We start from the raw sequence: 14,237 nt of genomic DNA, 5'->3' as shown, positions 1-14,237 counted from the left end.
TTAGGTCCTAAATAATTATCATCTTATGTCTTACTGTATATAAACCTGGTTTAGCTAAGAAACCCTAGGATGAAACCAAATTATAAAATAGGGAACCATAACCCTTTCCTTTCAAACCCCCTCTCTGATTTTATCTTTGTGTATCTTAGGTGCTCATTTTATTTTTTAAAAGGTCTTATTTTTAAGTAACCTCTACACCCAAGATGGGGCTAAACGCACAACCCTGAGATCAAGAGTCACATGCTCCCCTGACTGAGCCACCCAGGTGCCCCAAGAGCTCTTTTAAAAAGATTCATGCACTCCAAAATTGAAGGCATTTCATCATGAGTATCTACAGGTGCAGAAAACTAGCCTGCACCACCAGAATATCCCACCCACAGCTTTAGTTAATTGGAATTAAAACTAAATGTGGCTCAAATTCCTTCCCTTTTCACCCCAACCCCCACTCTGACAATAATCACTAGTGTCCTGTAACATAGGTAATGTTTTCCCCACAAGGTATCCAAAACCGGAACAGTGAAGTAGGGGCCACGTTCCCTCAGGCATACTTTCTAACAGCTTCAACACCACCATCTCACAGACAACAAAAGCATTTGTCATTAAAAAAACTTTTATTTTTTTATTTTTTACAAAGAATACCCCCCACCTGGGGTGAAAATATATCTGGTTAAGTACAAAATATAGTTTTTATCATACAAAAAGATTAACAATTAAAAAAATGAAACCACCTTCAGCCCACATACTTTCTCAGAAAAGAGTAGAGCTCAGTGCTCTGACACAGGACAGTGAACAAAGTGCTAAGGCTGAGTGTGACTGACCAAGTGCTAGGGGCTGCAGTGAGAGAGGGCTGGCATATCCCTGCCTCCTAACACTGGGCAGAAAGGGAGCCTGGGGGCTTTGGTGAAGACCTGCCCTCTTGTTTCTCATGGCAATGTCTGGAAGCTCTGATCACAGTGAATGGGGCATCTTAAGCTAGAGTTCCTCCTTGGGTGTGGAGAAGTCACAGTGGGCAAGGCTGATAGCAGCAACCCTTCTCATACAATTAGAGTGTCAGAATGACAGAATTCTGTACACTGGGACAAAGTCTCAAAAGTGAAAAATAACACTATATATATATTTTTTGTCATTGTGCTTACCCCTAGAAACGTAGTAGACCAGTTTTAGCTTACATTTGAGATCAGAAGGGGGGGGAAACACCCCAAATTTGACAGAACTAAAGTGCTAAGAATTACCACCTCAGAATCCATTCCAAGGAGTCACATGAAAAGAAAACACATTCTCCTGCATGAAAACATTTGCCAACAGGAGAACACAGTGCAATACGCTCTAAAAATGGCTTTTAAGACCTTTGGTGGGGGCATAGTTACAACTGCTTTAAGCCAGATTAAAGTACGTTCTAAGCAAAGACAACCCTTAGAGCTTCTTCTCTTTAATTCACATGGGAAGCCCTCTCCAAAGTTTAAATCAAATCAGCTCTGGAAGGTTGTTTTTTTTCTGTAAGTGTACAAAGGGCAACACTGATTTTAAGAACCCTCTTGTCCCAAAATTTTGGCTATGGTTTTTTTCCCTTTTGTTTTCCTGGTTTGCTAAATTGGCTCTGCTCCACATGGCACAAAAGTTCAAGATCTATAATCCCCTCCAAAATCCTGGAGAGGCCATTTCTACCCCTTATATTCAAAACTACAAAAATGCCTCAATTTTTAAGATCTCAGAAAATGGGACGGGCCCGAGTTTTCCTACTGTGTTTTTAAACCCATCCAGCAAACACTCCCATTATCACAACATCTCACTGGCTGAGGACAGGTGCGCGCACCATATAAGGCCCAGGAGACCGCCTTCTGATCACCTCCTACATCGTGGAGTCAGAGGCTGGGGTGGACCCATACCCCACGGTAGAGACTGTCAAATCTCTGAAATAGTCAAAGTCCAGGAAAAGAGGCAAAAGAAACAAGTTAAGTACAGCTGCTTTTTTTCCACATGTTCACTGCACATTGTTGTTGAGAATGCAGGGATCCACCTGGGGGCGGGGGCAAGAAGAGAAAGAAATGACCATTTTAGTTTGGGTAAGAACTAAAACAGCCACCCAGTTTAGCAATCCCTCCCACTCAACTTCCTATAGAAGGCTTAGAACAAATGCAGTAGTAAAATGACAATTCTCACCTCAGTATAAGTAGGTGGTGGCATGAACTTGAACTCGGGAGCATACATAAAAATAGGGCTGTCTTGGGAACCATCAATGTCATCTAGCAGAGGAGTGGTGGGGCTCTCCAATCGGTGATCTTCAGGAATGATATCCATATAGCAAGGAGGAGCTAGAAAAAACACAGGCATAAGAAATCTGGCCATGAAATGCCTGACCATCACAATTTCACAAACCCAAGGAGGCCAAAGGAGAAAAAAAGACATTATTAGGTCTGGCTCACCTTCTGGGGTATCGGGGATGTTGAGATCTACCCAACTCATTTCAGAGCTAGTTCGACTGGCCATGCTGGATGTCCGGCTGCTCAGACCTGACCTGCTACCAATTACCAGAGGCAGATCAAGGATGACCTTCTTGGAGCCAGGGACACTAACATAGATCTAGAAAGGAAAACGGTAGTTTGTTAGACTAGAAGTCTGGAGAAACCACTATTTTGAAAGATGAACAATTTCTCTGACTCTACCCACTCACCAATAAGGAGTATTCAACTCGAAGAATGTTGCAGCCCAGGATAGAAGGCCTGATCTTCTGCACCCGAAGGCTCTTGCCACGCCATGATGCACAGGTTCCTGAGATGATATGATTGCCTCTGACCGATGACAACTTCTGCGTCAGCACCTTGGTTTGGCCATTGGCAAGGTAAGTGTGGCGGGCTACTATGGCAGCTTTGGGAACCACTATGCGGGAACATGTATTCTCAAAGTCAGCATGGATAGAAATCTCATCACCTAGTAATGAGAAAGATGAAAACCTATTAGCTGATGCTCACTACAATTAACGGCTTTTATTCTATTCCTATCCCCTGCCCTCACTCCCAAACCCACAGTTCTGTTTCATCAGTCTACCCCTTTAAGTGCTAGGTTTTTACCTTCACAGAATCCTTTTCTGTCAATCCGGGCAGAGACAGACACTTGTCCATCCGGAATGAACATGCAGGAAATTTTCTTCTCCTTTTTAGCAGACACAGGGGCCTATGTTCAACAGGGGTAAAAAAGATGTTTTGAGAATTTCCAGAGATACTTCTCTGCTTCTTCTTCCTTCCCACTCCTTACCCAGAATAGGCAAACTTTTCCTCCCACCCCTGGGGTGCGTCCATCTGATGCCCAAGACCCTTGACTTATCATCGCCGAAGCCCAAAACAAGAGAATTTTAAAATGAAGCTCACCATTAAATCAGGAGTATTGACATCCACTAAATCCATCACTTCAAAGATTTTCTTTGTCTCTTGAGTTGGCTGGCTGGGGCGATCAAGAAAAGCCTTCACCCAATAGTCTACACACCCATATTTTCCTTTGAAGGATGTTCCCAAAGGCCTGTGTCAAAAAACAAAACAAAACAAAACAAAAAAAACAATTAATCTAAAAATCCCCTCCAAGAATAAGAAGTTACCAAAAGTGGGGACAATTTTTAGAGATTAAAAAAGTCCAAAGATGTATTTTAGCAGACACCTACCCCTGAGGAAGCTCAAAGCCGAATTTGTACTCATATTTGTTTCCAGGTCTCATGATAACCATCTCATTCTCACCTGAAGAGAAAGAAAACAGAGTAGACCATCAAGTTTCTTGTTATACTTAAGATGCATCTGTGCAATAAGGAATTCCTGGGTAGCATGCAAGCATTTTGTCACTCCCCCATTCTCACCCCCCATGTTCTTAAAAGAAAGATTCTGATGCTAAAAGAAAGATTCTGATGCGTTTTGTTGGGCAAAAAGTTACAAAGCCCTGCAATGATGAAAGGCTCAACCAGGACAGAGAAGCTACCATCCTCTCAAACAGGAAACAAAAAATTAACTTCTGCATACAGGAAACCTTTAAATAGCTAAGGCAACCATCCCTCAGGATCACCTTCAGAACACGACACTAAGAAATTGCACAAACCACCTTTCTTTGAGGACAGAATCTGCAAGTTAAAACTAAAAAAGGAAGCAACACAAAATTCAAGCTGCTCAACCTGAGCAACTTGGAATATTTAGCATGAACTCCAATCATTCAACTCTCTTTTGGAATCAGCTTTCAGCCGACCACTCACCTGTTGGCTGGTCTTCCAAGAGAAGCGTGTCTTCGTAGCGCAGGTACTCAGAGGTCTGTTTACACTGCTGGGATCCCTGCAGCCACAGGACTTTGGCCACTCCGCAAGCCAGGATTCTGACAGCTTTGACTCGAGTGACTTCGCACACCTCCACTATCACCCGGCCAGCCACTTTCTCCCCACTGCCGTACACCTTTTCAGGATCGTTAAAGACCACCTCAAAAGATTTGATCTTCTTGAACATCACCATGATTGGGCTGGGTTGCCTTCACAGCTATCAACCCGGGAGAAAAAAAAACCCACACAATTCCAATTCCAAAAACCCCTCTACAAGAAATTATTTCACTCTTCCAACTCTCTACTAAGATTTCAAAAAGATGTCAGAGAAATATAAGCTGTAGGTTATGCCGAAAGAGCTCCGAAAAGAAAATCAGCTTTCCTTCCTATCTTCCAACAGCTGGAGGAGCGCTCCGGATCTCGGCGGGGCTTTCCAACTCACTTCAGCCGGAGAGAGACAAGGCGAGCGTCAAGGAAGTACCCGCAGGTCCTTTATATAGTAGCGCGGGGCGAGCCGGGCCACGCGAGCGCTGGTCCGGAGGCTCGTGCTGCCCTCGTGCACAGCCCCGCCATTGGCTGCCCGGTCCTTGTTTACCAGGAGCCCAACCAATCAGCGAGGTCGCAGCGGCGCGTGGACACGGTGTGCTCCTGGCGGGGAAAATGGTTGTTGTGCAGCACCCAGTCGCAGGGAGGAGGGGGCGGAGGGGCTGCGGAGCGGATTCCCTCCGGCCCAAAGGAAGCGGGGTCTCGCTGACCCTAAAATTTATCGGCGGTTAGTGGCCGTCGGAGGGCGGGTGCAGATGCTTCTGGGCTGGGAGCAGTGTTTGAGGCAAAAAGAAAATGTGCTTCTGTGGGAATTTCGTGCTTAGCCTTAGCCAGTTCAATGAATTTAGAGGCGACTGTTTATTGCCGGCTCACAAGTCGCAAGTCCTGTGAAAAATAATCCGATAACAAGAATACTTCAGAATTGGGGCGGAGGCCAGGCAGCGCCGACGTCACTGTTCAGGAAGATACCCTCTGTCCTCTTGCCCCGCGTCTCTGTCAAGCCCCCAAACTACTGTGAAAGGAAGGAGAACTTGTCACAAATTGTAAACCTCTCTTCAGTCCTCAGTGGACAGCGGGTTTGGGGGACGACTGCTCGGCCTTCTCTCTCCCTTTCTAGCCCCTCAGAGCTCGGAACTGCGTGCCTGTGCTGTTCTCAGCCCCTGTACCCTCTGTTCTCTGTTCTCTGGAACGGAAATAGGGCGTGTTCACATCCTGTTGCTTATCCCCTCATCTCTTCAGTTTCTACCTGCAAAGTTGGGGAACACTTTGTTTATGTTCCCCCAGTTACCCATGATTCTTCAGTCAGGTGTGTACTCTGGGCTCTGATTCTCACTCTCTTACTGCTTCTTGAGGAAAGGAAAGAAAAGGAAAAAAGATGCTTCACTCTTTTCACTTGGCTCCTGAGTTGTTTGTATGCTTTTTTGTCTTCATCCCCTTTGCGATCCACTAAATCAAAGGTACATCCCTAAATCTGTTGCCCACACTCCTCACAGCCTAGTTAAAAGTTCCCTTGTTTATAACCAAAGTGTCAGTGGAGAGATGGCTGTATTCCTGTTTGAAGGAAGAGCTTCCCTATCTTTTAAAAGTGTTTTTCTAAGCCCTTTAGCAATCCCGGTGAAGAAAGAGAAGACAAAAAGGGTCACCAGAACACTATATGTTCAAGCTAGAAGAAACCCTGACTCCTCACTCTGTGTTGTCATTTGGCTGTCAGGTTTTAACCCCAACCTAGCCATGGGATGCCTTAAGGAGCTGTCTCATGAGAAATTAGTCATAAATGCAGTAAGAAAAACTTGCAGAGATACAGGGATTTCTCCCCCTCCTTCACAACCTCCCCCCCAACCTTGTCTTTGATTCCTGGGCTTTTCCTATGTCTGTGTTGAGGTATCAGAAGATTTTTATCTCCCTTTCTCTTCTTTTTTTGTGCTGGAAAGAGGAACACAGTGTTTCCAAGATTGAGATGAGGAAGTAAAGAAGAAGCATTAAGATATACAGAAATCCTATTCTCAGCAAAAAGAAGGCTGTCCATTGCCATTGAGGATCCTTCTTCCTTCCTCATACAGCATAACTGGATTGACACCCTAAGGCTAACAAGTTACAACTCAGCACCACTATTAAGCAAGCTCAAGACTTAGGCGTCAAATTCCATTGGAAAACACACACACTTATCAACCCCCAGGAACAAAAAGGAGAACATGTTGATCCTTAGGGTGTGTGCGTTTGAGGTGGCACCCTGTTTTAGAAACCTAGTCAACAAGGCCTGAGTTGTTTTTTAGTCAGTCAACAATATCGATTGAATTGTCAGGAGCAGGGTAGGACTCTCACCAAAGTAATTTTAAAAATTCAGAATTGAGGGGCGCCTGGGTGGCTCAGTCGTTAAGCATCTGCCTTCGGCTCAGGTCATGATCCCAGGGTCCTGGGACCAAGCCCCGCATCGGGCTCCCTGCTCAGCAGGAAGCCTGGTTCTCCCTCTCCCTCTCCCACTCCCCCTGCTTGTGTTCCCTCTCTCGCTGTCTCTCTGTCAAATAAATAAATAAAAGCTTTTTAAAAAAATTCAGAATTGTGGCTTCTGGGAGGACTTTCATTTTGATGGGTAGGAAAGTGGACATAAATATGAAACATCAAAATGTTTACAAAGAAATAGATGAATCAAGGGTGCCTGGCTGGCTGCATTGGTGGAGCACACCACTCTCGATCTTGGGGTTAAGTTTGAGCCCCACATTGGGTGTAGAGGTTACATAAAAAAAAGATATGAATCAGTATTGTTAAACAGTGTGTGATATGTAGCTACATAGTTTTTGAGAGGAAAGGAGGAGAGGTGAATAGAAACAGATCAGGGTGGTAGTGATTCTGGACACGTTAGAGACAAAGAGAATGCTGATATTTATTTATTTGGGCACATATATAAAGGGCTGAATTTTTTGAGCTTTCTAAAAATCAAGCAATTCTCTTACAATAAATTCCTCTTTGGGCTCACGGTTTTTTTCTTTCCCACTTTGCAGAACTCAGTACAGACCACTTATTTGCTCTGTGCTATGTCTGGGTTCCCTTAAATGCCGAAAAACTATTTAGTTTTGGCAGTAAGCGGCTGCCTACCAGGCCCCTGGCCAAGGCATGTTCTGAAACGGAGCCCTCTTAGACAGAGTTGTTTACGACATTTCACCTTATAACCCCGGCATTCTGATACAGACTTACTCCCTGATTCTTCTTTTTCAGTTCCTGAATCAAAGGAAGAAAAAAATCTTGTTTCTGTCTTGAGAACAGGGTACAAACACTTGTGGGGGTGTGGGGTGGCGGGGTGGGGTGGGGAGGGGTCCAGGAGGAACAGCGAAGTCTGGCTAAGTCATGGAGTTTTCAAGTGAGATCATCTTTACGTGTACCTTCCCCACCCGCTTTAATCTCTGTGCCAATAAAAATCAAATTGTGATAGTTCTTTGTTTTACTGCAGCTGGTTGAGTAAAGCCAAAGTTTTCAAGGAGAGAAGTACCCTCCCTACTCTGTTGCCAGTCAGAGTCAGGGCTAGTTGTGTTTCTTTCCTTAACTTCTGGTCTGACAGACATTTAAACTCTGAAGGCTCATGGTTCCTAGTGCGAAACAAACCCCTTTGTCACCTCTGCGCTGTGAACTTCCCTTTTCCCTAACCTATCAGCTTTTCCATTTTTCCCCTAGGCAATGATAGTTTAGAGATAAATAAAAGTCGAAAGCAAGTGTGGAATTCCAGACTGCTCAACAGTGTGTATGCCTCCAAGTCATTAATAAGAATATATTAATAATTGTTTAGCATCTTAGAGCTTGAAGTGACTTTTTTGTCATTTATTGAGCACCTATAATGGACCAAGTCCTTAACATAATTATTTCAATGACATTTCATTTCTAAATTCATCTGTCATCTTGTTCCAGAAAGGATTTAAGGTAGATTATTTCATTGAATTCTCACAATAACCCTGTGACTCAGGGTTGATTAAGTCAGGCTCAGAGGGTTAAGTGATTTGCCTGAGGTCACAGATTTTGTAAACAGAGCAAGATCTTGAACCCAAGTTTGTCTGGTCTAAAGTAGAACTCCTTCTAATGTGTTGTCCTGCCTCTCAGTGCTTTTACACATTGTATCTTATTTGATCCTTGCTGTAAAGGATTCAGGAGAAGACTCATAACATTTTAGAGTCAAAGTGGACTCTAGCAGTCTTCAAAAAACAACAACAAAACCCCCCACAAAACACCAAAAACAAACCAACAAACAAAAAAAAACACAACCCCACAAGAACCAACCAAGCCCTAGGACATACAGCTAGTAACTGGTGGAGCCATTCTCCAAACCCAGGATTCTTAACATTTAACCTGGAGGATGCTTTGTGAGGGTTCTTGTTTTTTTTAGTTTGGGTTTAATTATTAAAAATACCTTATCTGGAAGCCCACATTTCATGTTTATTGAAGTCTATTTTTCTACCATGTGGAAGAAAGAATGGACATCTAGGAGTTGCCCAACTTCAGGGAGAGATGGGGAGAGGAGGTAAATTAATTTGTTCAGAACTACTGTAGACTTATTAAGATACTTCTTGAAGTTGCCTTATTATATTAAAAAATGTATTTCCCTTCTCATGCTATCACTTTTCTGTTTTCTTTCCTTTACTATTAAATTTCTTAAGAGAATAACGTATACCAGCTTTCTGCGTTGACTGAATTTGTCCCTTTGTAGTCTGGCTTCCGCTACCACTAAAATGGTTTTCTTCAAGGTTTCCAGAGGAAACCAGAGTACTTTTTTGGCCTTATTCCCCTTGGCTCCTATGTAATTTGAAAACTGCCATCTTTTTAAAATGTAGACATTCATCTTGACTTTTGGACTTTCTCCTTTTCTGGCAATTTCTTTTTTCTCTGCTCCCAAAAGCTTTTCTCGAGGACTTGTCCTTGGCCCTCTTCTTTTTTTCCTTTAAGCTTTGCTGTTCAGTTTGCCCATCTGTACATCACTTATGTAAAATTTATATTATGCCTTTAGCCTGTTTCCAAAGTTTCAGCTGGCATCTCAAATTCAACTTGTCCAGTATAGAATTCATAATCTTCCACCTGTGTTCAAACTCAGTTCTTCCCTTTTGTTTCTTTTAATGGAACCATTATACATTCCCCCAATTATCAAGGCTTCAAATCCAGGAATTGCTTTTGATTCCTTCCTCTATGACAGTCCCCACATCCGATCAATTGCCAAATTCTGTAGAGGCCATCTTCCCAGTGTTTCTAGAATTTACCTCTTATTTATTATTCCGCTGACAGCAATCTGATTCATGTCCTTGTTACTTTTGCCTAGATTATTTTAATACCTCGTAACAGATCTTTCTGCTATAATCTATAGACCACAATGAGATAATCTAACACAATTGAATTCCCGTCTGTTCCTGTGATGCTCCGACGAAACCCATTGATTACTGAATCAAATCCAAATGCTTCAACCTGGCCTTTAAAGACGTCACAAATTGGCCTTAACCAAACTTTCCAGTCCCATCTACCACGACTTCCTGATTTATGCGCCCTATACCTCAGCCAAACCTGAGTACTCCATGTTCCCCAAATACATCCTTCTCTGCCTTTGCGTCTTTGGTTATGTTTTTCTCTTTACCTGGAATACCTGACCTTCCTCCCCCATCTCTGCATTTTGAAATCCTACCCACTCTTTCGTTGACAGCCAAATGACTTTTCCTCTATGAAACTTTTCTTGATTCCAAATTCTCTCATCTTTCACCTTTGCCACCAAGTAGAATTTCACTCTCTTTTAAATGCTCCATGATGGGGGCGCCTGTGTGGCTCAGTCGGTTAGGCGGCTGCCTTCGGCTCAGGTCATGATCCTGGGGTCTTGGGATCGAGGCCCACGTCCAGCTCCCTGCTCAGTGGAGAGCCTGCTTCTCCCTCTCCCTCTGCCTGCTGCTCTGCCTACCTATGCTCTCTCTCTCTCTGCCAAATAAAGTCTTTAAAAAAAAAATGCTCTGTGACACAAATGTTACTTATATTTCTCATATAAAATCTGCATGTAAATTTCATTTTCTCTCCTGGATAATGAATTCCTAGAGAGTCCTCTTTTATCTTTGTATGCTTTATAGCATCTAGCAGAGTATATTTCATAGGTTAAATATATTATTAAATATAAATTGAGTTGGTAGATTGGGGTATGTCTCTAGAACAGAATATGCCACTAATCAGAACCTAGTATTGTTTCTTATCAATGTTAGACTTTAAATTTCAACCTCACTTCCTTCTGCTATACTGGAGCATATACAACCAGTCCCTCCTCAAAGCCTATGACCCAATCCTGTATCAGAGCAACGGCGGTAAGGCGGTGAGAGGCCATGGTTTGTTTTTCTGAGGGGAAAATTGGACTGTGTTGATATTTATAAACATGAGAGAGATGGGACATGATGTGCTTAGCCCAACTTCCTCTTTTCGGAGAAATTCTTTTCTGACACAATTCAGTAATCTATTTGCTCAGCCCTGCCACCCAGTGGGTACACTGGTATTGTCAAGATCCTTAGTCCAAGAATTGTCTCAAATGCACTGAAGCTTTTCTGAGACCTGAAACCCGGACTGATGAAGATGATTCTTTGAAGAAGGATCAGAGGAAAGAATATGATATTCATGACTGAGAGGAAGAAACTATATGTTAAACCAGTTTTCTATTTTTCATCCAGACTGACATTTAACAATTCTTTGTTAATAGCATTTTATGTTGTATATAGAACTATTTATACATGTGCATTATTAAGCAATTGCATTAACATTTGCTTCTCACTAAATAGGCAGGTAGATATTTTGCAGAAGAGAATATTGTGATTCAGAGAGTTCAAGTGACTTGCCTAAGGTCACATAGCTAGGATAAAATTCATCTGACTTATGGCTGAAAGATCTTTCTAATAGTCTGTCTCTGCTCCTTAAACAAAGAAAATTCATCTCCTTTGTAAAGATTGATTTCTACAAGTAGATTTCTTTTAATTTTTTTTAAAGATTTTTATTTATTTATTGAGAGAGAGAATGGTAGAGAGAGAGCATGAGATGGAGGAAGGTCAGAGGGAGAAGCAGACTCCCTGCTGAGCAGGGAGCCCGATGTGGGACTCGATCCCGGGACCCCAGGATCATGACCTGAGCCGAAAGCAGTCGCTTAACCAACTGAGCCACCCAGGCACCCTCTACAAGTGGATTTAATTGCCACCTTCTCTGTATCCCTACAGTATGTTGGACATACTTCTAAGTATTATGAATATTGATCATTTATCTTATAATTATCTGTTTGTCTATTTCCTCCCACCTAAACCAAGTTCCCCAAAGGTAGGAACTATGTTTGTCTTATGGCCTGGCATAATTTAGGTGCTTCAAAAATTCTAAAGAAGGATCAAAATCAATCAGTAGGATTATTTTAGCCTGATCAGCGAATGTGTAGATAGATAGCTCATCCCATGGATCATCCTTCTGGTTCTTGTCTGTTCTCCAACACTACACCTCGAGGCTGTAGGCTTGGCTATGATAGGTGCAGGGCTGTATCCTCCATATAGAGAAAAACCACAGCAGAATATTTTCTATTTTAGATGCTGTAGTTTTAGCAAAGGGCGTTTCAATTCTTGGCTGGGGTGAGATGGGGTGGGAGGGCAGGTTGAAGAAGCTGATTGATTTTTTAAAAATCTGACCACTCATTTCTCAGAGGTAGGAGTTGAAGAAAAGTGCTGTATCAAAGACTGATTACATGAAGATGTGGTATATGCATACAATGGAATGTTACTCAGCTATTAAAAAAATGAGATCTTGCCATCAGTGACAACATGGATGGACCTACAGGGTATTATGCTAAGTGAAATAAGTCAGACAGAGAAAGACAGATATCCTATGATTCCACTTATATGTGGAATCTAAAAACAAAACAGAAGAATGAACAAACAAAAAGGCAGAAACAGACTCTTAGAGAGAACAAACCGATGGTTACCAGAGGGGAGGGAATGGGGATGGGCAAAAAGGGTGAAGTGGGGCGGGAGGTCCAGGCTTCCAGTTATGGAATGAATAAGTCATGGGGTTGAAAGGAACAGCACGGGGAATATAGTCAATGATATTATAATAGTGTTGCGTGGTGACTACCCTTGTGGTGAGCATAGCACTAACCTATAAACTTGTCGAATCACTATGTTGTACACCTGAAACTAATGTAACATTGTGTCCACGATATATAATATTGGTTCTTTGAACCAAGAGCAGGTAATGATTCCAAAATCGCTAGCCCTGTAGTGAAGGCAGAGTCCAGTTATCCTGCCTGATTTCTCTTTGAGTTTCTCAAAGCCCACCCTCCATTCACACGCAAGTTTTATCTCAGGAAACATATGTAATTTATTTCTTCCTACTGGGAAGGATGATGAATAATTTGGTTTGGGAGTAAGCAGAAAAACTGAGGAAGACCTTTTATTTTCTAATGCTTTGCCTTCTTTCCTTTCCTTTGTGCTGGTGCAGATTCCTGGCACTGATTTTGGGAACCGTAATTACTGGACCACGGAAATTATCTGTTTCCTTGAGAAGAAGTGTGGGAAGGAATTTGCCATAAAGCATACAATGTGGGTGAAGTGGGTAGGGAGGTGTTGGGTGGACCTAAGAAATGGTTGAGGTGGCCACAAGTTTGATAAGTAAAGCGGAAAAGCTCAGGACTGGCCAAGGTGGGAATGTCCTCCCTTTTAAAAAATCAAAATAATGTAATACCATGTAGTTTAAAGTCACATGATATTTAGGGCTTACACAAAAAACATCAGTTCTCATGCCCTCCTACTGAGACATTCAATAGAGTCTCTTCCAAATCTTTTAGCTTTTTAATCTGGCATTTACTTCATATTTCTAGGTAATATGTTTCTTCTCTTATTCCTTAATTTAGAAATAGTAGACATAGATTTTACTTTTTTGTTATAGTATTTGAGATGTCAGCTTTCACATCATGTTGTATATCTGCCTTCTTTCCTCATACCTCACCCTCCTAGTAGTTATATCACAATTTGGGCTGTATCAAGAGTTAGTGTTTACATTATTGTCGCTGTGTAAATAATATCCACTGTGGCAGCCAAGTAGAATATTTTCATTGTTTCATGTCTTGAAAAACCCTTTGTTGTGAGATTATATATGATAATTTATTTCAACAATTTATTTGTTTAACTGTGCCACTATCTCCAACTTATTCCTGAAATGCCTATTCTATCAAATACTTATTAGAATTTTCTCTCAAATGACCAACATATCTAATAATGGAAGAAATCAGATTTCTTTTTCTGGGAGACTCGCCCCATCCCCCTGAGTAATTCTTTTTAGTCACCATCGCCACCTGCTGACTATTGGTGGAATGGAAAGACAGAGTTATGAGGTGCGGGGCTGATGTTTTTAAGCCAGAAAATGTCCTTTCTATGGTATTTGACCCTTGGAATGACAATCTGGAGGAAGGAATATGTCCCTGTGATAGGAGTAGACAAGAGAATATAAAATCATGAAATACTCTCTCCCTTGCCCTATCATCCTCTTTTCTGTGTTTTCCTAGAAGAATAAGTCTGTTCTAATATTCCTCACGATGCTGTGGTCATTCTAAGCCTTTGTCAGATCCAACAAAGGAAAAGGGAAAGATGGGCTACCTGTTTTTTTTTTTTTTAATTACAGCTTTATTGGGTATACTTGATGTGTGATAAACTACACATATTTAAAGTATATAATTTCATGGGTTCAGGGGCACCTGGGTGGTTCAGTGGTTAGGTTTCTGCCTTCGGCTCTGGTCATGATTCCAGCATCCTAGGATGGAGCTCCACATCAAGCCCTGCATGGAGTCCCTCATCAAGCCCCCCCACACCTCCCCTGCTCAGCGGGGAGCCTGTTTCTCCCTCTCCCTCTGCCTGCCGCTCTACCTGCTTGTGCCTCTCTCTGTCAA

General features: G+C 42.3%; 1 protein-coding gene across 1 annotated transcript; it reads right to left on the bottom strand.

The window, feature by feature from the left end:
• Positions 1–592: 592 nt before the first annotated feature.
• TXNIP (thioredoxin interacting protein) lies at positions 593–4,770 on the bottom strand. The gene is made up of 8 exons (XM_028088223.2): positions 4,229–4,770; positions 3,653–3,725; positions 3,366–3,513; positions 3,069–3,171; positions 2,672–2,928; positions 2,424–2,580; positions 2,161–2,312; positions 593–2,017 (listed from the first exon to the last, which is right to left on the bottom strand). Exons 1-8 carry the CDS (start codon positions 4,476–4,478, stop codon positions 1,982–1,984), a joined length of 1,176 nt encoding a protein of 391 aa, XP_027944024.1. The 5' UTR covers positions 4,479–4,770; the 3' UTR covers positions 593–1,981.
• Between the last annotated feature and the right edge of the window lie 9,467 nt (positions 4,771–14,237).

This window comes from Eumetopias jubatus, unplaced genomic scaffold, assembly GCF_037043125.1.
Source record: "Eumetopias jubatus isolate StellerSeaLion01/CBP00866 unplaced genomic scaffold, mEumJub1_p1.0 scaffold_4, whole genome shotgun sequence".
Classification (NCBI taxonomy): domain Eukaryota; kingdom Metazoa; phylum Chordata; class Mammalia; order Carnivora; family Otariidae; genus Eumetopias; species Eumetopias jubatus.
Note: the sequence above shows the minus strand (reverse complement) of the source record. Positions and strands in the feature narration are given on the sequence as shown.